This window comes from Oryctolagus cuniculus, chromosome 9, assembly GCF_964237555.1.
Source record: "Oryctolagus cuniculus chromosome 9, mOryCun1.1, whole genome shotgun sequence".
Classification (NCBI taxonomy): domain Eukaryota; kingdom Metazoa; phylum Chordata; class Mammalia; order Lagomorpha; family Leporidae; genus Oryctolagus; species Oryctolagus cuniculus.
In genome coordinates this window covers 74,596,698-74,619,111 of record NC_091440.1, presented here as the reverse complement: position 1 = coordinate 74,619,111, position 22,414 = coordinate 74,596,698, and the positions used below count along the sequence as shown (strand labels likewise).

At 39.0% G+C, this 22,414-nt stretch overlaps 1 protein-coding gene across 1 annotated transcript in view; it reads left to right on the top strand.

The window, feature by feature from the left end:
• The window catches only part of FREM2 (FRAS1 related extracellular matrix 2), a 219,466-nt gene extending 216,037 nt beyond the window's left edge, over positions 1-3,429 (top strand). The window contains exon 24 of the mRNA XM_017350619.3: positions 332-3,429. Within this exon, the coding sequence (XP_017206108.3) occupies positions 332-844 (513 nt within the window). The 3' untranslated portion in view covers positions 845-3,429. The remainder of the gene's footprint in view (positions 1-331) is intronic.
• The last annotated feature ends 18,985 nt before the right edge of the window (positions 3,430-22,414 follow it).

Below are 22,414 nucleotides of genomic sequence, written 5' to 3'. Positions count from 1 at the left end.
CAGGCACTAAACTGTGATGTGTTATTTACTCATTTTTTTAATGGATAAAGTAGATTGTGTAATATCTAAATTCTATGAAGCACTCACACTCTGTAACTACAAGTGCCAGATATTTACTGGCACATGCTCCCTTAACAGTTGTACAGACTATGTTATGGAATGCTTTCTACAAAGCCTTGCATACACTACATCCTCAAAAGTATTAAGTTAATGCCACAGACTAAGTCAAACCGTCATGTTGTTATCTCTGGTATTAATCTCACTTGGAAATAATCATGAGTTTATTGCCATGATATCTGATCCCCTAATAAATAAGGGTTGTGTTTTCCAGGTCGCTCTGGGTCGAGAATGGTACATACACACAATCTATACAGTAAGATCAAAAGACAATGTCAATCGAGGCATTGGCAAAAGAAGTGTGGAGAACCAGTACCACTCTCTGGTACATCAGGGGAAGCCCCAGGCAACTACCACCAGCAGGAGAAAGAGGGAGATCCAAAGCACACCCCCACTGGCACGGGAAATTGGTGCTGAAAACAACCGGGGAACGAACATCCAGCATATTGCCCTGGACCGCACCCACAAGAGGCAGACCCCCCATGGGCGAGTCCCTCCCGATGGCAGCCTCCCATGGGAGCTTAACAGCCCCAGCTCTGAAGTCAGCCTAATCACTGTCGTGGGAGGCATCGCAGTGGGGTTACTCACCATCTGCCTCACTGTCATTGCCGCGGTGATGTGCAAGAGCAAGAAGAACAGCAAAGAGAAGAATGACCCAAAGGGCTCCAGCAGCAGAGAGCCCATGGTGCTCCCACAGAGCCACCACAGTGACAGCTCAGAGGTGTGATGGCCACAGGTGGAATTCCAATTTCACAAGTGCCTCAAAAAAGACAATAGAATGCCCAGTACTTCTGGTAAACCACAGATAATGGGTGACTTTGTGATGAAGCTGCTCGGAGGACCTGACTGTACTAATATACTCTTTCATGTATCAAAGGACACTTCCAGACCATATCTCCCCTCTTGCCCAGAGGGCAGCAATTATGTATTCATGCATTCATAGAGCCATAGATGAACAGCGAGCAATGGGCCTCACCTTGGAGACCCATTATCTCCCCACTGAAATGAACCTGTTCCACGGTGCTAAAGACTCAGCGGTTTAAAAGGTGTCTGTTGTTATCCCATAATGTCGAAGGTGCAACTGTCACATTTTTTACTTACTGTATAGGGGTACTTCTAAAAGTTTATGGAAAGAATAGAATTAAAAGATAAGTTGGCTTTGGTGCAAAAAACTTTGAAATCCACACAGAACTTTTCATGATACACATTTTCCATTAACTTTCTGAAGACTCCTTGTGTTACAGATTATTACTAGAAAGATGCTAATTGGTAGTTTGGAAAAGCGATGAACACACTGCTTATTATAACAAGTTTTCTAATGGATGAAGACAGCATAGGATTATGACGAGGGGTAGCTCAACCCACACATAACCTTTTCTACTATTTTGAAGCAAAATGGAAGGAAAGCTAGAGGAAAGGAAATTCACACACCTGGATTTTAATGGATCCACACCCTCATCAAACCCTCCTTGCTTTATTTGTTTATTTAATATTAAATTAAACCAAAGAGTATTTTAATTCTGGAAGAGATTTTTAAGAGAGACTGCCCTGTTCTGGCATATGCTGAGTAACAGTATCGTTTTTGCATGATAATATACCTTCTTAATGTTCAATATCCATGGGAAATGAGAGGATTGGTTGATGACAAAGAAATTCGTTAAAATTAGATTCACTACAAGACAACGTTCTCTGAGAACTGAGCCTAGATGTTTGCAGTATTGAACCTATAAATGATAATGAGAAAGATAATTACAGATGGTGAAGGGAAAAAGTGGTATTTATAATATAGTATATGTAACCAGAGTGCTTCTTATGTATACTGTATGGAATAATAGAGCATTTTTACATGACAGATGAGGTTAGCCCTCAGCCTAGCAGTCACACAATAATGTTGAGAGCTTAAATTGGCCATGGGCATTTTATTACCCATTTAATCAGTCTCTGGTCCAAACCATAAGAATTCCTAAAACTGTCACTCCAGACATGGTCTTGGAGGTGGCCGGCATCACTGGTCATGTAATAAACATCCCTCTATGTCTTGTTCAGTCCGTGATCTGGGATAGTGAGGGACTTCACAGTATCTAAAAATATAATGTATATCATTCATCTCACAAAACCAGAGAACTTGAGTGTGGCTTCCATTGCCTTTCTGAGCAAATATATCTTTACCAAGTGGCAGGAATTTGAGTTGGAAAGCGGAAACATTGTTAGGTGAATGACAAGTCTTCCAAAAGCATTTAAATGTATAGAAAACCAAAATACAGTTAGAAGATGCCTAAAGATGAACCCTCAAGTGCTATGTGAAATCCCTTTTCACTTCCAAACATAACCTAGCCATGCTGGATATCCTGGTGCAGGGGAGGTATTTTAGAAGACAAGCTTTCTCAGATCATCTCTGCATATCTTGATTTGGTCTGTGAGGACAAGCCATCTCTTCACTGAGAAAAGGAAGGAAGTGCACAGGCACCGGGAAAGAGGTCAGAAGTGTTTAATACTTGCCCCTCTTCTTTGAGGCAACTCCACATTTCTCATTCAAAATCTTTTAAAAGAATAAATTGTAGTATCCTTCCTGTTGGATGATTTATAAATGTCACCTATATCTCAAAGGCCTCCCTCAAAGACTCATATGAATAGAAAGTACTGTATAACCCAGGAGTTCATCCATCAAAATAGAGTGGTACTTTCTTAATTAGCCTTTCTTCTGCTTTACCTTCTGTCAGAGATTTAGCTACTTCTTTGGCTACCTCATCATTTATGTGGGAATTAAGTGACGGCAAATAGTACATGGACTTTTTTCTACTTAGAATTAGGTTCAATTTATGCAGACTATTAGAGCAGCTATTCCCCATAGTCTTTCTGATGCTTTAGCAGTTAAGAACTTCAGATCGTGACTGTTATGCAATCTTTGCTTGTCTGTTACTGAATACAGAGCATCATTACCATGGTCTGTTTTGAACCTTTGGGCCAGAATAGTTTTGTACAAAATATCACTGTATAATGCGTTGTTCTAAAGAGATTATTGTCTATAAATTGGAGAGCTTATAAAGTACAGAACATGTATGTCCTTACCAAATCAGGAGAAATTTCTCCCTCTCTGCCCATCTCTTATCTTTCTCTCCAACCTTCATTCCTTTTATTCCCTTGAAAAAAAGAGAGCATCTGTAGCTAATATGTAGATATGGCTTTTTTAAGTGTAATGTACTTAGATTTTTGCATCATTTTCTTACTACCTATTCACTAAATATGTGGTTCAACATACATCATTTATTAAAAAACTCTTTTCAGTGGGAAAAATTTGTTAAGCAAAACAAACCCTTATTTGCAATATTTTGTTTTTAGAGATCTATTCTGGTATTATCTGAACAAACACATAAAATAACTTCCCGTAAAAAAACAGGATGTAAGCAATAATATCTCCTTAGATATTCAGTAGCTTCTGACCTCAAACAAGAGCCTGCTGATATTACATAGTAAGCCAAACACCAAAAGTAAATATTACCATGCTTGGCTCTTCTAAGCGTATGAACCATGAAGCATTAAAATACATATGATGGTCCAATTTATATGCATATTTCCCTCAGTTAATTTACCAAATGCTCATCTAGAATTAGCCATTCTGTAATTATGTGCAAACAAAGCTGCTTTTCCTGTCCTCATGCAGATTTAATTGAATTTGGCTCTTTCTTTGAATTAAAGTATCAGAATATAGTGAGCATTTTGGTTTAGCAGTTAAGTTGCCCATTAAGACACCTGGATTACTTGATTCTAGATTCCTGCTAATGCAGACCCTGGAAGCCCCGATGATGACTCAAGTAATTGTGTTCCCATCATCCACATGGAACCTCTGGATTGCATTCCTGGTTCCTGACTTCAGGCTGGGCCCAATACTGGCCATTGTGGGCATTTGGGGGAGTGAACCAGTAGAGGCAAGCCCTTTCTCGTGTCTCTCTTGCTCACTTGCACTCTCTCAATCTTTCTCAAGTAAGTGAAAATTTTAAAATCAATAAATAAATAGTCAGGACTTGTGTTAGGTTCTTTCCTGGAGCCAAAATACACCAGATATATTTGTAAACTCTAGTTTTAAAATCTCTCTGGAACACCAGGAGTCGAGTTCACTCTGTATCTAACAGACTTCATATATTACAGATCACTGACTTAATACAAAATATTTCAGACCCATAATTTAGTGGACTTGATCTTCACAAACCCTCAGACAGGAAGCTTACTGTATCACTGTGGTGCCCTGCAGCTTCTTTCCTCTTAGTAGGAGAGGGGCCACTTCCCTCAGTACACAAACTCTCCTTCTAGCCCTTTAGTGTCCAGAGACCCCTGAAGTCCACCTCTCCCACGCGTCCACAATGCTGGAACTGTGTGTGTACAGGTCGGCCAGAATCCTGCTGCCACACCACTGGAGAGTGGGTTAATAAGAAGGACCAACTCCAGGGCAACGTGAAGAGAGTCTTCTGTGAGCAGCAAAGGAGCTTTCTTAACAGGTCATTTTAACTCTAATTATTTTCCAGGGTTCCACCTCCAAGGTCAGCATTAAACATGAAAATGGGCGGCTCCGTGGCTCAATAGGTTAATTCTCCGCCTGCGGCGCCGGCACCCCGGGTTCTAGTCCAGGTCGGGGCACCAGATTCTGTCCCGGTTGCTGCTCTTCCAGGCCAGCTCTCTGCTGTGGCCCGGGAGTGCGGTGGAGGATGACCCAAGTGCTTGGGCCCTGCACCCGCATGGGAGACCAGGATAAGTACCTGGCTCCTGGCTTCGGATAAGCGCAGCCCGCCGGCCGCAATGTGCCAGCTGTAGCGGCCACTTGGTGGGTGAACCAACAGAAAAAGGAAGACCTTTCTCTCTGTCTCTCTCTCTCTCACTGTCTAACTGCCTGTCAAAAAAAAAAAAAATGGATCTGTATGAAAATGACAGTCTTTCCTCATACAAATCAATGCAAAGAATTAAAATAGCCCCATGTTAGCCAATGTTAAAATATCAGTTGTAGGGTGAAATATAATAACATTTAGATTTTAAAAGTTGGAAACTGTTTTGAAATTATTTCTTTAATATTGACTTAAATAAATAGGATAATGAAAAAATAATTTTAAGGACACAAATATTTTACAGATTTGAAATTTTCTTAATTGTGTTAAATTGAAAACAAACATGTTACTACTCCTTGAAACTCTCATTTTTCTAGCCATGATGCCAATACAAGGATACAAACAAATGTCTTCAACAACCGAGTAACAAATGAACGAGACTCAACTGCCAATTAATGTGACTTGCCAAGGTTCAGAAATGTGTACTTTCACAGAACGTTATAAAAAACAATGTTAACACACACACACACACACACACACACACAGCATATAAAAAGAACCAGACATCTCATTTCCAGAAAGAGATGACCCTAAAGGCACACAGTTCTAACTCAAATGACTCATACAAAGATTTTTTTAAGAAAGTCAGCAGAAAGGTCAATTACAGAAATATACTATCGTGGGAGTTAGTTCAAAGGTTATTGTATTTCCTTAATATGTTTTCATAATGACATAAACTTTCAGGAAATATTACCCATAGGGCCACATATGCTCCCCTCCCCATCCATCTCTTTCTATCCTTTTCCATATCATTTCATGGTAAGGAACAAAAGACGTTGAGTACTACTTATAATGGAAAAAGATGATATTTTCCTTCAGTTTCTCCCAGAAATATTACATAAAAAGCACTTATCTAAGGAAAGAAAATCAGTTCTCACTCTTGAACAAAAGTTGCTCAAATAAAATATACTAATGATTCTTTTTTGATTTGATTTTATTGGGAGAAAAATCACAGTATTAAATTTTCAGTTTTGCTTTCTCACCTATCTTCCAAGTGCATTTAGTTTGTATTTCTTTTTTTTAGTTTTTTGTTTGTTTTTGTCCTTTTTTAATTTTTTTATTTTCTCTTTTTATCTTCCCCAAATATTTCTTTTCATGTGTGCTTTTTCCTAATAGTTGCTTTGCTAAGAAAACAAACAAACATAAAACTCCTGCCATGACATCTACTCTTGCTTGCTTACTTTTTCTTTCTTTTAATTTAATGGACTAGGATTTTTAATCTCTGGGATTTGTTTTTCATTCTTCCAGCAATGCCTCCTGCTTTGTTTTGAAACCATTACCACTTTCACTATGCAGTTAGCATTCACATTCATCTGAAAGTTGGTGAGTTGATGCAGCATTGGAGAACTATCCCTTTTGTATAACAGGTTAAGGTTTGGGAATGAAAGAAAAATGAGTTTCCTACAAAAGACAGAAAACACCATATTGAAGAATATAACAGGATGGGCCTTAATTTTTTTCTCAGTGGAGATTCAACACTGGCATTTAAAGTATTTTTAAAAATACCTTTAGGATCTAATTGAGCTAAGAATAAAAGTCAAAGATTTTATATATATATAAAAGATATATATATATAAAAGACTTTATATATATATATACACATATACATATATATAAAGATCTTTGGGAGGATTACATTCCTTGCAATGAAATAAATAGGCAAAATAAGTTGTCAAAATGTTAACAGTATTTAAGTTTTAAAATTCTCATTATTAAATGTATAGTGCTCTTTTTCTATTAGCCATATGTTGACTATGCTGATTACATGATCAAACGCACCAAGTGAATTTCTGCTATGGATATTTTTTTCAAATGTTCTGTGCCTTGAAAAAGAAATTAATTTCTTAAACTAATATTCAAAATAAAAGACATTATAATAAAAATCTCTTGAACTACAGAAAGATAATCCCTGGTAAGAATAAAAGATGATTTCTGTAAGGGCCAAAACAAAGCACATTACAAAAAGTAGTACAAAGTACAACCATTCCCTGTGATTCCAGGATTTCAAGTTTTTGGCAAGACGTTTTTACAGCCCATTTGTGTATAAAAGAGAACTTTATTCTAGACAAGGACCTGTGTGTTTTATAGATGTGTTAAGTGCCTGCTTCCTTCCCAAGTGTTCTCCTTAACATTTCCTAAGTTTATATTTATCAAGCCATTGAATGACATTTCTATGTGTAATGGAATTATTTGAAGAACTTAATAGCTTTTGCGATTTTCCCATGGGAATTCTTCAAAAACTAACAAAGATTGGTTTTTTCATGTATTTACTAAGTTACTGCATATTTGCTGAATATTGAAGTTTGTTCCTGGGAATCTAACTATGCAAATACTTTGAAGCAAGTCGGTCTTAAATCCATGTCTAAAATAACTCTTTCTACTATTCATGTTTCATAAAGACACCTGTTTTCCCTTCAAAATATACCACTTTTAATATAAATAAAACTCATATAAATGTAAGTGTTCAAATAGCCTAGCTATTGTGGTATGTTCTTTAATTTTATTTGCACTAAAATTACAGAATTCCTGTAGTGTATGATTAATGTTGGTTATTTTCACCCTGGTTCTAGAACCTTGAGCTTATGCAAGCCTCATATTGGGACATGTGCTCCTGATACCGGTGGTAAAAAACTTACCACTCCTAAGTGAAATCTACTGGTAGGCTCCAAGTACCTGCCCAATAGTTGTGAAGCATACAGATACACCCAGAAACCTTCCAGGGACAATGTGAACTGTATTTAGAGGAAACACCCCATTTGGAGGCCGATCCTTTTTCCTAGGGAGCATGATGACCAGACTCCGCTATAGTTTGGAAACCCTGCTCAGCTGCATCAGTGTGGCTGAATCAACTGATCCTGTCCTTACTGCAAAGATTGACTGGTTCCCCTTATGCAACCCATACCTAAGCAATGATTATTTGGTTTATCATAACATTATATTTGTAATATGAAGTCACCATTATTTAATACCAAAAGGAAATGAAAGACATCCTCATACAGATATTGAAGGATAATCCCAAGAAAATATCAAAATACCAAAAAAAAAAAATCAGAGTGGAAGGAAAACAAATCCTGCTCTTCCAGCATTTCTAAGCCTGGAACAGAAATGATAATATTATAATAAAAAGATGAGTAGCCACAGAAATGCACAGTTTGACCAATTTTCACCATAGAAGAGAAAGCAAACAGCCTTGTGTGATAAGAAATCTCCCAGCTGCTAGGAGAGTTCCTGGCCTTTGGGAAGTCAGGGAAAGGAATCCAGGGAAGGGAAGAGTCACAGCCAGCTCCACCAGGATATTGACGGTAGCAAGAAAATATCCCTGGTACAAACTCACAATCACCCCCGGAGCCCCCTGATTTTAGGGAAAATGTCCCAAACCAGACTTAGTCTAGTGGACTTAACAAGGAAAAAAAAATAAAGAACAAAGCCAGTATAATTCCATTTGCATGGTACTGATTCCCTCTCTCATTCAACTAAGCCAGTGCCCTGCCCCAGGGGAAGCTGGAAAGTCATCTTTGAAGACAGCATTCCCAATAGCCTAAGGAGCCATTTGGGATTTTAGGATGACAACCTAAAAGTTTAGATGAGAATCACTCAAAAGTGGCAAAAAGTAGGAGAGAAGATCACTGGACAGATTAAGACTCAAACCAAAGGAAGGGGGGCAGGTCAGAGTTGCACCCAGAGTATCATCATCAAGGGAAGAATACCTGTGGAAAAGAAAGAGGTCAAAATATTTCCCCAGATCTTCCTTTGAGTTGAAACCATTTAGAAGACAAAGAGTTAGAAATACCTGGGCTACCATGTAGCACACAACATTTACAACTTGATGTGGCTCAACCACCACCATTTAACTTAAATTCAAAAGAGAATGCTAAATTGGTAGGCACAGGTAAAATCCAGGCGTCGTAAGAGGGCAGTGGCCTGAATGAAAGGAGCTTTGTTAATAATTTATAGATTTATGATTTTCCATTGCTAAGACACACAGTGTAGACACTTTTTTGTGGTTCAAACAGGTGCCTGCTCTGTGTAGATGAATTGAGAAAGCAGTCAGCTTCCTGCTCCCTGTGGAGATGAGACTCCCTCCCCAACCTTAATATGGTGTTTTTGTTTTGTTTTGTTTTTTTAACAGGAAGTAGTCTTTTATTAAGCTGGCGTAAGGCACAGGTGAAATTTCTTATCCAAAACTCTGAGCCCTGAACAAAAAAGGGTTTTCCCTTCTATATGGTTTTAGCCTCTTTGTCTGCCTTATATGGTTACCTGCACACATTTGATTGGATGTTCTTTTTTAATTTTTTTTTATTTTTCCCACCAAAGAAACCTTTTAGTTAAGGAATACAGACTTCATGCATTTCGTAAGTAAAACTTTAGGAATATAGTGATTCTTCCCACCATACCCACCCTCCCACCCACTCTCCCACATGTTCTCCTCCTCCCTCTCCCATTCACAGTCCCATTCTCCACTAAGATCAATTTTGATTAACTTTATACACAGAAGACCAACTCTATACTAGTAAAGAGTTCAACAATTTGCATAGTTAAAAAAAAAAAAAAAAACCTGTTCCTAAGCAGTGGAGACAAGAACTGTTCAAAGTCATTGCATCTTCAAGTTAATTTCACTTCTTTTTTTAAGAAACTTAATTAACATTAATGAAACACCTGAGAATGATACATCTTTTGTGAACACTTAGACACAGTAATAATACAACTGTGAAAATAGAGGTCATGCATGGGAACCTAGTGCACAATGACTCTTGTTGTTAACTTAACACTTAATACTCCTGTGTATAACATCAGTGATCACCTGAGGTTCTTGATATGAACTGCCTAGGCTGTGAAAGCCTTTTAAATGCACAAACTATGTCAGTATTTAGACAAGGCCATAAGCAAAGTGGAAGTTCTCTCCTCCATTCAGAGAAAAGCACTTCCTTCTTTGATGACTATTTCTTTCCACTGGGGTCTCACCCATCAAGATTCTTCATGCAGGACATTTTTTGCCTCAGTGTCTTGGCTTTTCATGCCTGAAATGCTCTTGTGGGCTTTTCAGCTAGACTAGAATGCCTGAAGGGCTGATTCTGAGGTCAGAGTGCTATTTAACATGATTGCCATTCTATGAGTCAGCTGTGTGGACTTCTTCCCGTGTTGGAGCATTAACTTCTATTTAATTCTATCTATTATTATTACCAGACTCTTAATCCTGTCAAAATGAATACATATGATCACTTTAACACTTAAGATGGTATTTTTACCACCCAACTTAAGGGGATTTGAGGTTCCATGGCAACTTTTTTAACTGTACCCTTAGAAGTAAGTCCATAGGAAAGTATGCAGAACTATACAGCTTTATAGTTACAAACCTCATACACTTCATAATTACAACTTTAGGAACATGGTGATTCTTCCCACTATGCGCACCCTCCCACCCAAACTCCCAACCCCTCTTCCTCCTCCCTCTCTTATTCCGAATTTATTTTCTACTGAGATCTATTTTCAATTGACTACATACACATATGTTTAACTGTATGTTAATTAAATAGTTCAACAAATAGTATAAAAAATGTTCCTCAACAGTCAAGACAAGGGCATTTCAAGTCATTGTTTCTCAAAGTGTCAATTTTACTTCTACATATTGCCTTTTAGGTGCTCTGTTAGTTATCACAGGTCAGGGAGATCATGTGGTATTTCTCCCTTTGGGACTGGCTTATTTCACTAAGTATGATGTCTTCCAGATAAATCCATTTTGTTGTAAATGACTGATTTTCATTTTTTATCACTGAGTAGTATTCTATAGTGTACATATCCCATAATTTTTTTAACCAGTCTTCAATTGACAGGCATTTGAGTTGATTTCCTTTCTTAGCTATTGAAATTGAGCTGCAATAAACATGGGGGTGCAGATAACTTTTTCATATGCTGATTTCATTTCCCTTGGGCAAATTCTCAGAAGTGAAATGGCTTTGCCATATGGTAAGTCTATGTTCAGGTTTCTGAGGTATCTCCATACTGTCTTCCTTAGTGGCTTTACTAGTTTATATTGCCCCCCAACAATGGATTAGGGTACCTTTTTCCCCATAGCCTTACCTGGATTTGTTGTTTCTTGATTTCTGTATGAAAGCCATTCTAACTGGGGTGAAGTGAAAACTCAATATGGTTTTTAATTGCATTTCCTTGATGGCTAGTGATCCTGAACATTTTTTCATGTGTCTGTTGGCTATTTGGATTTCCTCTTTTGAAAAATGCATGTTAAGTCCTTTGCCCATCTTGTAAGTGGGTTGTTTGTTTTGTTGTTGTGAAGTTTCTTGATCTCTTTATATATTCTGATTATTAATCCTTATCAGTTGCATTATTTGCAAATAATTTCTCCCATTATATCAGTTGTCTCTTCACTTTCCTGAGCATTTTCTTTTGTAGTACAGAAGCTTCTCAATTTGATATAATCCCATTTGTGAATTTTTGCTTTGATTGCTTGTGCTTCTAGAGTCTTTTCCAAGAAGTCTTTGCCTTGCCAATGTCATTGCAAGTTTCCACATGGTCTCTAATAATTTGATGGTGTCAAGTCATAGATTTAGGTCTTTAATCCATTTTGAGTGGATTTTGTGTAATGTGTAAGGTAGGGGTCTTGCTTCATACTTCTGCACGTGGAAATCCAGTTTTCACAGCACCGTTTGTTGAAGAGACTGTCCTTGCTCCTGGGATTGATTTTAGCTCCTTTGTCAAATATAAGTTGGTTGTAGATGCTTGGATTGATTTCTGGCATTTCTATTCTGTTCTATTAATCTATCCATCTGTTTTTGTACTATTACCAGGTTGTTTTGCTTATAACTTCCCTGTAGAATGTCTTGAAATATGGTATTTTGATGACTCCAGCTTTGTTTTTGTTATATAAGATTGCTTTAGTTATTTGGGCTCTCCTCTGTTTCAATATAAAATTCAACATCATTTTTTTCTATATCTGAGAAGAATGTCTTTGGTATTTTGATTGGTATTGCATTGAATCTGTAAATTGCTTTTGGAAGACTGGGCATTTTGATGATATTGATTCTTCCAATCCATTAACATGGGAGTTTGTTCTATTTTTTTTGTATCTTCTTCTAATTCTTTCTTTAATGCTTTGTAATTCTCATCATAGAGATCCTTGGTTAAATTTATACCAAAGTATTTGATTTTTTTGTAGCTATTGTGAATGGGATTGATTTTACAAGTTCTTTCTCAGCCATGACATTGTGTATTCAAAAGTTGTTTATTTTTCTGTATTGATTTTATATCTTCAACCTTACCAAACTCTTCTATTAGTTCCAAGTCTTAATAGTCTTTTGGATCCCTTATATAAAGAATCATGTCATCTGCAAATAGGGATACTTTGACTTACTCCTTCCCAATTTGTAACCCTTGATTTTTTTTCCTGGCCTAATGGCTCTGACAAAAACTTCCAGGACTGTACTGAATAGCAATGGGGACAGTGGGCATCCTTTTCTGGTTGAGATCTCAGTGGGAATGCTTCCAACTTTTCCCAGTCAGTAGGATGCTGGCCACAGGTTTCCCCAAAATTGACTTGTGTTGAGAAATGTTCCCAATTTGCTTAAATTTTCATCATGAAAGAGTTTTATATTTTATCAAATGCTTTCTCTACATCTATTGAGGTAATCATATGGGTTTTGTTCTTCAGTTTGTTAATGTGATGTATCACATTGATTGATTTGCAAATGTTGAACCAGCCCTGCACACGAGGGATAAATCCCACTTGGTCTGGGTGGGAAATCTTTCTGATGTGTTGTTGGATTCCATTGGCTAGCATTTTATTGAGGATTTTTGCATCTATGTTCATCAGAGAAATTGGTCTGTAGTTCTCTTTCTCAGTTGCATCTTTTTCAGGTTTAGGAATTAATGTTCTTCTGGCTTCATAGTTAGAATTTGGGAGGATTCCCTCTCTTTTGATTGTTTTGAATAACCTGACAAGAATTAGACTTAGTTCTTTAAATTTCTGGTAGAATTCAGCAGGAAATCCATTCTGTTCTGGGCTTTTCTTTCTTGGGAGGATCTTTATTACTGATTCAATTTCTGTCTTGGTTATGGATCTGTTTAGGTTTTCTATGTTTTAATGGCTCAATTTAGTTGGGTTGTATATGTCCAGAAATCTATCCATTTCTTCTGTGTTTCCCAGTTTGTTGGCATACAGCTCTTTGTAGTAATTTCTGATGATTCTTTTTATTTCTGTGGTGTCTGTTGTTACATTACCTTTTTCATCTCTAATTTTATTAATTTGGATCGTCTTTCTCCTTTTTTGGTTAGTTGGGCCAATGGTGTGTCAATTTTGTGTATTTTTTCAAAAAATTATCTCTGTTTTGCTGATCATTTGTATTTTTTTAATTTTGATTTTATTGATTTCTGCTCTAATTTTAATTATTTCTTTTCTCCTACTAGTTTTGGGTTTGGTTTGCTGTTGTTTTTCTAGATCCCTCAGATCCTAATGCTCATTTATTTTTACAGTTTCTTGACATAGGCACCAATTGCTATAAACTTTCCTCTTAACACTGCTTTTGCTATATCCCATAAGTTTTGGTATGTTGTATTGTAATCTTCATTTATTTCTAGAAATTTTTTGATTTCTCCTTTGATTTCTTCAATGACCCACTGGTCATTCAGGAGCATGTTGTTCAGTCTCCATGTGTATGCATGTGATCTAGAGATTCCTAAGTTGATGATTTCCAGCTTCATTCCATTGTGGTCTGAGAAAAAGCATAGTATGATTTGATTTTTTTTAATTTGCTGAGACTTGATTTATGGACCAGAGAAATCCTAAAGAAAGTTCCAAGTTCTTTTCTGCTGAGAAGAATGTGTATTCTGCAACCATAGGATGGAAAGTTCTGTAGATATCTGTTAGGTCCATTTGGCCTATAGATCCCTTTAGATCCCTTAACATTTCTTTTAAATAGCCAGGTGCTCTGTATTAAGGTGCATATACATTTATAATAGTTACATCTTCCTGTTAAATTGGTCGCTTAACCATTACATAGTACCTTTCTTTGTCTCTTTTAACAGTTGTTGTGTTAAAGTCTACTTTGTCTGATATTAGGATAACTACCCCAGCTATTTTTGCTTTTTGTTAGCATGGAATATCTTTTTCCATTCTTTCACTTTCAGTCTGAGTGTATCTTTGTTGATGAGATGTGTTTCTTGTAGGCAGCAAATAGATGGGCTTTGTTTTTTAATCCATTCATCCAGTCGGTGACTTTTAACTGGAGAGTTCAGACCATTAGATTCAAGGTGACTACTGATAAGTAACAACTTTGCCCTGCCATTTTTCCATAAATATTCTTATTTTTTACTTTGTATTTCCTTTCTACATTTAATGGAGATTTTTTTCCTTTACCTTCTTTCATAGTAACGACCATTTTTCTGTGTGCAGCACATCCTTAAGCATCTTTTGCAAGGCTGGACAGATGGTGACAAATTTTTTCATTTTTTGTTTGTTATGGAATATCTTTATTCTACCTTCATTCATAAATGAGAGCCTTGCAGGGTTCAGTATTCTAGGTTGACTTTTTTTTTCTCTTAAGACTTGGGATATATCTCGCCATTCTCTCCTACCCTGTAGTGTTTCTGACAAGAAGTCTGCTGTGAGTCTAATTGTAGATACTCTGAAAGTATCTGGCATTTCTCCCATGCACATTTTAGAATCTTTTCTTTCTGTTTTCCATAGTGATTTTGATTACTACGTGTTGTAGTGAATATCTTTTCTGGTCATATCTATTAGGAGTTTAATGTGCTTTGTGTATTTGGATGTCCCTTTCTTTCTCCAAATTAGGGAAGATTTCTGTTAGTATTTCACTAAAAAGGCCTCTAATCCTTTCTTACTTTCCACACCTTCAGGAACTCCTAGAACCTGTATGGTAGTTCATTTGACAGTATCCTGTAGATTCCCAGCACTGTTTTTTGGTTTTCAATTTCCTCTTCTTGTTCTTGGTTTGACTGTATAATTTCCTGTGCTTTATCTTCTATGTTGTATATTCTTTTACTGCTTTACTGATTCTGTTGTTGAGGCTTTCCATTGCATTTTTTTACTTGTTCTATTGAATTCTTCATTTCCAAGATCTCATTTTGCTTTCTCTTTAAGATCTCAATTTCGTGGCAGAAATTTTTTTTCATGTCAAGTACGGAGCCCATTAATTCATACATTTGCTGATTACTTCTATGTAAACTTATGATAAATTTTTTGAATTCCATTTCTTGCATTTCTTCAAACTCTTCATCTTCACAATCTAGTATTGAAGTGTTGTATTCTTTTAGGGGCATCATTTTGTGTTCCTTATTCTTGTTTCTTTAATTGGTGCATTTATAATTTGGCATTTTTGGAGATGCTTGTTGGTTTCTTCTTTGTTTTTTTTGTTTTTGTTGTTGTTGTTGTTGTTTTTGCTGTGGCAGCTTTTATCTTTGAACTATGTCTGCATGGATTAGTGGAGTGTCTGCTTTAAGGGAGTACCTAGAGGCATGTGGTAAGTGTGGCCTGGGAGTTTTCTTCAGTGCTCCGGGGTGAATGGAGTGTTAAAGTGACACCCAGGTTGTGCATGGTAAATCTCCTCTTTTTTAAAAAAAATAGATGGGAGTTTTTCTTCTGTTGGTGTAGTTTCAGCTCATTTCCTCTCCTCAAAGAGACCAATGCCTAGGCGCTAGCCCCAGTGGGTATATTTATCCACACTTCCACAAGTACCACACAAAGGATCTGTGCAGTCTTCAGTGTTAGAAAATTCCCCAGCAATGTCCCTCACCAGGGAACGAGGGAGCCCTGAGCATGTGGAGCCTCCCACAGTGACTGCTGAAAGTCCCAGCCACACCCTAAACCTTCCCATACAGCTTCAGTGTTTTCAAAGCTACACAGTCTCAGTGTTTTCACAGTCTTGGTACACAAGCCTCCCAGAGTCACAAGCACCCAGCCCCCCATCAACTCTCACAACCAGACACAGGAGTCTCCACTTGGCTGGTCGTTGGGCATTGACATGAGCTGCAGCAGCTGTTACATATGTTCAAAATGGTGCCCACTGTGTATTGGCTTATTACAGGATGCCCATTGCAGGGTGATCAGGGAGAAAGAAACTTGTCCTCATCCCCCCCATTTTTTTCCTCTCTAGTTTGGCAGGTACACTATCCCCCACAGGGTCCAGGTCAGATTCCCTTCCAGCTTTTCCTGTAGCTTTATAGCCAGTGGACTGGGCTGCTACAGTCTGGTTCCTTTCTCCAAAGCTTGTGCAGAGGCTCTTGGCTTCTGGGGTCCTGAGTTGTGTGTGTCCACACCCTCCACGTAGTCCACTGTGTCCCTCTAATTTGTGTGGAATTTCCTTTGCTGTTTTCTCCCTATCTCTTACCTGAGACTGTGCTCTCTCCACTTTTTTAAAACTATCTTCTCCTACACCACTATCTTAATCCAAAAGTGACATGGTGTTTTTAAATGTAGATTTTCATTATTCGGGTATGGCAATGCCAACAGATCAGAAAATGACAGCTGTTAAAAATATGCACATTATACTCACAGATTCCAATGGGAGAAGGAACACCACACCACAGAAGGTTGTATGGAGAAACACCAGGGCAGGTCAGGTGACAGAGGAGTGGAGGAGAAAATTGTTACTTTCTTTATTTATTTTATCTTTATTTCAGGGAAGGGGTGTTCAGATTTATGTATTTATTTGAGAGAGAGAGAGAGAGAGAGAGAGAGAGAGAGAGAGATCTTCCACAATGGCCAGGAAGCCAGGTAAATCAAACTCCATATGCATCTTTCATAAGAGTGGAAGGAGCCCAATTTTGTCTCCAGGGAGATCCATCAAAAGTGGAGCAGCTAGGACTTGAACTGGTGTGCATACAGGATGGGGCCATTGCAGGCAGCGTCTTTACCTCCTGCACCATGTATCAAACCCTATTGTGACTTCTGTAGGAAGGAATGGTTAGAGTAAGCAGGTTTCAGATGAACTGGATTAAGTCAGGTCACTGAGCTCTGTGTTATTATCTAGGTGTCTGGGAGCTGACCCTGGGGCGATTAGGGCAGGTGGATAGTGGCCCAGAGAGCCAATAAAAGAGATGGTGCAGGTGCGGGTTCTGCTTGCTTGCTTTGCATATCAAAGGTGCACCCACAGGCTAGTGTTGACTAGCCTGAGGGAGGGACAGGGGAAAGCAAAGCACCAGGTGTCAGGAAACCATACTTAATAATGCATTTGTGGAACTAAAAACTTTTCTGGGGAGAGCAGGATTTGGCAAATCAATCCTGCTCATGCTGTGCTGGTATACTTTAACAACCTGCTCTCTGAAGAAGCACAGTGCCAAATCAGCATCAGCTCCCAATGCAGCCCTCTTCAAGATCAACTTGCTCAATAAATTCCTGAATCTTAACAAATGACTCTCACAAGCAAATACAAACCCACTTCAGCACCTCACTCCAAGGTCGTACATAACTTTTAAAAATAAATTTAAAAAGAAATATTTACACTATTTTAAATAAAGGAGAGGATATGCTATTTGAACCCTCACTCCTCACCCACACTCTTGGTCTTTAATATTTGTACACTACTTGAACTGCAAACCACAGGCAAGGGTCATGATTTTTTCATAAAGTGGGAGCTATAAACTAGAACAAATGGCATGTGAATCTGATTGTAAAAGTCATCCATAAAGGCAGAACACAGATTGTTTAGAAAAAGAGTAATCTTTAAGAATTTAGACATGTTTCTCCTATCGAATTTTCCTGGTGGGTGGCTCTCATATTTCAGAGCAGGAGGTGAGATATCACTAAGAAAGGAAATTTGGGGTCAAGACTGGTGGCACCATCTCTTGTTGAGGGTTTGAGAGCTGAGATAAGAGCTCAGTAATATGAGATGAGGCTTTTACCCAGTAATAAGTATTATTCAAGTATTAACATTCCTGCAGAATTATGGGATAAAGTACAGGCAACAAGGAAACAACACCAAGGCAAAGTGAGTTCCTTTCTAGGGAGAACTGAATAAAACCTAATTAAGCTTTCGAACTATGTGAGCTTAGAAATGACTTTGTTGTGCTTAAAATAATTAGTATAAAGAAACTGACATATTATCCCAACTGACCTCAGAACTGCTACATACTCAAGTCTCCAGGCTCCGTAGTTCTTTATTTTTTTTTTTTAAAAATGTATTTTTTTATGTTTGGGTACTCTGTGCATTGATGATCAGTGAGTCTTTTTAAAAAATGTTTATTTTCCATCTATTTGAAGGGCAAAGCTAGAGAAAGAGCAAGAGGGAGAGTGAGAGAGATATCTTCTATCCACTTATTTACTCCCTCAAATACCTGCAACAGCCAGGTCTGGGCCAGGCTGAAATTAAGAGCCCGGAATTCCACCTGGCCTGCTACATGAAGGGCAGAGACCCATGCACTTGAGCCATCATGAGCTGACTCGCAGAATGCATTAGCAAGAATCCTAGATGGGAAGCAGAGTAGTGGGGACTGGAACCAGCACTCCAAAATGAGATGCAGGCATTCAAAGTGGCAGACACAAAAGAAAGCAAAATTAACAAGCAAGTCAAGCTCTGGTGACATCAACCTGCCTTTAATGAGTGAGAGACCCCAGCACCCAGTACTCTTCCACATCTCTGGGCACTTGCTACTCCCATCACAGAAGACAACATAAATAGCAGAAGTCAATGAATAACATAGCTTAATGAGCAAGGTGGTAAACAGAGGCAGCAGTTCAGTAGAGGCAGACAGATGAGAGTCTGACAGTCAAAGCAGCCCAGGGTCGGGCATACAGCTAAATCACATAAAGCCTAATATGCTATGTGAGTGGCACTCAGTCGCAAATTATGTTCATGCCAGAACTGCCTCTACAGTTATAGATGAAATAGGTGTTTATGAGTGCAGATTTTATCTATACCCAGGGTGGTCTGAGGAAAAGCAACTGTGCAGAATACTCCCCACAAAATAGTTCCACATCCAAACTAGATGTCCGCAGGGTTCCGTGGTTGGTGAATGGCACAGAATGGCACATGAATCACCAGAACCACCAGGACAGCAATGTCAACTTGCAAGAAGGAAAAGCAGTGGTGGTCAGACAGCCACGTGTAACAGCTAATCTTACTATTCCTTTGCAATGGTTTAGAAATTCACTCCTTGATTTCTTTTCCCACATATTTGATTGGTATTTGGCTACCTATCTGCTATGTACATGGCACTATAGTAAACTCAGTTTAGATTGGGGATAAAGTCAGGTACTGCTTATTCTTGTGAGTTTACAGTATGGAGGAGAAAGACCTATAATTATACAGATATGTTTCCTAGCTTTTTAAAGTATCATTGTGCTGTAAAGGATGCCATATGAGTGAATCCAACCAAGGTTGGAGTGAAGGGAGAGAATCAACAATTGCTTCTGTCTCTTTAACAAGGCAACCAGGCTCATAGTTCTGCTGTCTAGTCCCAAGATACATCTTGCTTCCACATCTATAGTTGTGGCTTCTGTGAATATCTTTTGGGGATACTTGAATGGACTCTAGGAGAAGGGCTAGGATCTCTTAGGTCACATCCAGATGCTATGGTCTGGATGTGGTTTGTCCACCAAAGTTCCATGTAGTGTAAGTTCAGTTCCCAGTTTGGCAACATTGAGAAGTAGTGGAACAACCATGCAGTATGACCTAGTGGGAAGTGGTCAAGATACTAGGGCTCGGCCGGCGCCGCAGCTCACTAGGCTAATCCTCCACCTTGCGGCGCTGGCACACCGGTTTCTAGTCCCGGTCAGGGTGCCAGATTCTGTCCCGGTGGCCCCTCTTCCAGGCCAGCTCTCTGCTGTGGCCAGGGAGTGCAGTGGAGGATGGCCCAAGTGCTTGGGCCCTGCACCCCATGGGAGACCAGGAAAAGCACCTGGCTCCTGCCATCGGATCGGCGCTGTGTGCTGGTTGCAGCGCGCCAGCCATGGCGGCCATTGGAGGGTGAACCAACGGCAAAGGAAGACCTTTCTCTCTGTCTCTCTCACTGTCCACTCTGCCTGTCCAAAAAAAAAAAAAAAGATACTAGGGCTCACACCTTCCAAATGGATTAGTGCTGTTTCTCGGGACTTGCAGCTCTCCTGGCATTAGTTTAGTACTTGCGAAATGGGCATGTTATAAGTAATCACCCTGAATCTCTCTTGCACATTTTCCACTTGATTCTTCTATTGCACTCTAAGCTACTTAGGGTCTCCTAGTGAATTCAATCTTATTAATTGAGCTATGCACTGCTTATAGTACCTTATTAATATCCTTTGATGGATACGAGCTGTGAAGTTGACTGGTGGTAGGAGCAACATTGAAAAACTGAAGGGCAGAAAACATTTACATTTATTACTTCTGGTTGTGGGCTGAATTATATCCCTCCAAATTCATATGTTGAAATCTTAGCTACCAGTACCTTAGAATGTGACAGTATTTGGAGACAAGTTTTTAAAAGAGGTAATTATGTGAAAATGAGGTTATCTTAACTCACCCTATCCCAATATAAGTGGTGTCTTTACAAGAAGGGGAAACTGAGAGACAGGCAGGTGCCCTCAGATGCACTTGCCACTGTGTTGTGCTATCTACCATGTCACAATACAGCCAGAAGACCCTCACCAGAGACAAACTAATGGGACCACAAAATCTTGGACTTTCAGCCTCCAAGACTGTGAGCTAAATAAACTTTGCCCCTTAAAAAGTACCCAGCCTTAAATAGTTTGCTATAGCAACCCCAAAATGCACTAAGACACCAAAAAGTATCTCAAAATGTTTATGGAAATGCTTAATGATAAAATTATGCACGGATTCTAAACTTTTTGCACTAAAATAAATTTATCTCTTAATTCCATTTTCCATGAATTTTTGAAGTACCCAGAAACAGGAAAATAAAGATCTTTTTAAGATTTATTTGTTGGGGCCGGCACTGTGGCAAGTAAAGCCACCACCTGCAATGCCAGCATCCCACTTGGGTGCCAGTTCAAGTCTCGACTGCTCCACTTCCAATCCAGCTCTCTGCTATAGCCTGGGAAAGCAGTGGAGGATTTTCCATGTCCTTGGGCCCCTGCACCCACATGGGAGACCTGGAGGAGGCTCCTGGCTCCTGGCTTCAGATCGGCATAGCTCTGGCTGTTGCAGCCAACTAGGCAGTGAACCAGCAGATGGAAGACCACTCTGTCTCTTCCTCTTCTTCTCTCTCTGTGTAACTCTTTTCTTTAGGGGCCATCACTGTGGCCTAGTGGGTAAAACTGCTGCCTGCAGTGCAGGCATCCCATGTGGGCACGTTTCAAATCCCAGCTGCTCAACTTCAGATGCAGCTCCCTGCTAATGTGCCTGGGAAAGCAGCAGAGGATGGTTCAAGTCCTTAGGTTCCTGCACCCATGTGGGAGATCTGGAAGAAGCCCTTGGCTGCTGGCTTCAGATCAGCCCAACTCTGGCTATTGCGGCCATTTAGAGAGTGAACCAACAGATGGAAGATCTCTCTCTTTTGCTCTTTTTCTGCCTCTGCCTCTCTGTAACACTGCCTTTCAAATAAATAAATAAATCTTAAACAAACAAACAAAAAAAACCTCACCTTACTAAGCCACAGTGCCAGCCCTGAAAATAAAGATTTTCACAACTAATGTAAAATTGATAAAATGTTTCTCCCTTCCTCTCAAGCAGCACTGAGAAAAGGTTACAAGAAGGAAAAGAAAAGTATGTGAGAAGCAAGTGTCCAGTCCTCTGGATCCATGTCTGCCCCTGACAGTCCTAGTAGGAGCTGTGAGCACAGAAACAAGACTAAGGTAGGAGCAGGGGAACAGCAGGGTCTAAGAGAGCTTTTTCAATCATTTCAGGAGAAATTTGGAATAAATAAATTTTTGGTCAAAGAACAATACAAACTCTCTTCTCCTTACCAAATTAGTGAATCAGTAAGTTTTTTAAGGCAAAGAAAAAGACATTCAAACAGCTAAGAAACAAAAGAGATTTTTGTGCTAGTTAAATTTTTATCCAGGGGTTGGCACTGTGGTGTAGTAGCTAAGCCTCGGGCTGTGACACTGGCATCCCATATAGGGGCTGGTTCGTGTCCCGGCTGCTCCTCTTCTAATCCAGCTCCCTGCTTATGGCCTTGGAAAGCAGTAGAAGATGGTTCAAGTGTTTGGACCCCTGTACCTACATGGGAGACCTGGAAGAAGCTCCTGGCTCCTGGCTCCTGGCTTCTGATCAGCCCATTCTCCAGCCATTGCAGCCAGTTGGAGAATGAACCAGTGAATGGAAGACCTTTCTCTCTGTCTCTCCCTCTGCATGTCTGTAATTCTGCCTTTCAAATAAACAAAATCTTTAAAAAATTTTTCTATCCAAAGCATATCAGAAAAAAGAAGTAAATGACATCATAACAGTGTTTGTCAAGGAAATGGATTCCATTTTTATTTAGTGTTAAAGACCTTAGAGCAGACTAAGAAATTTAACTTG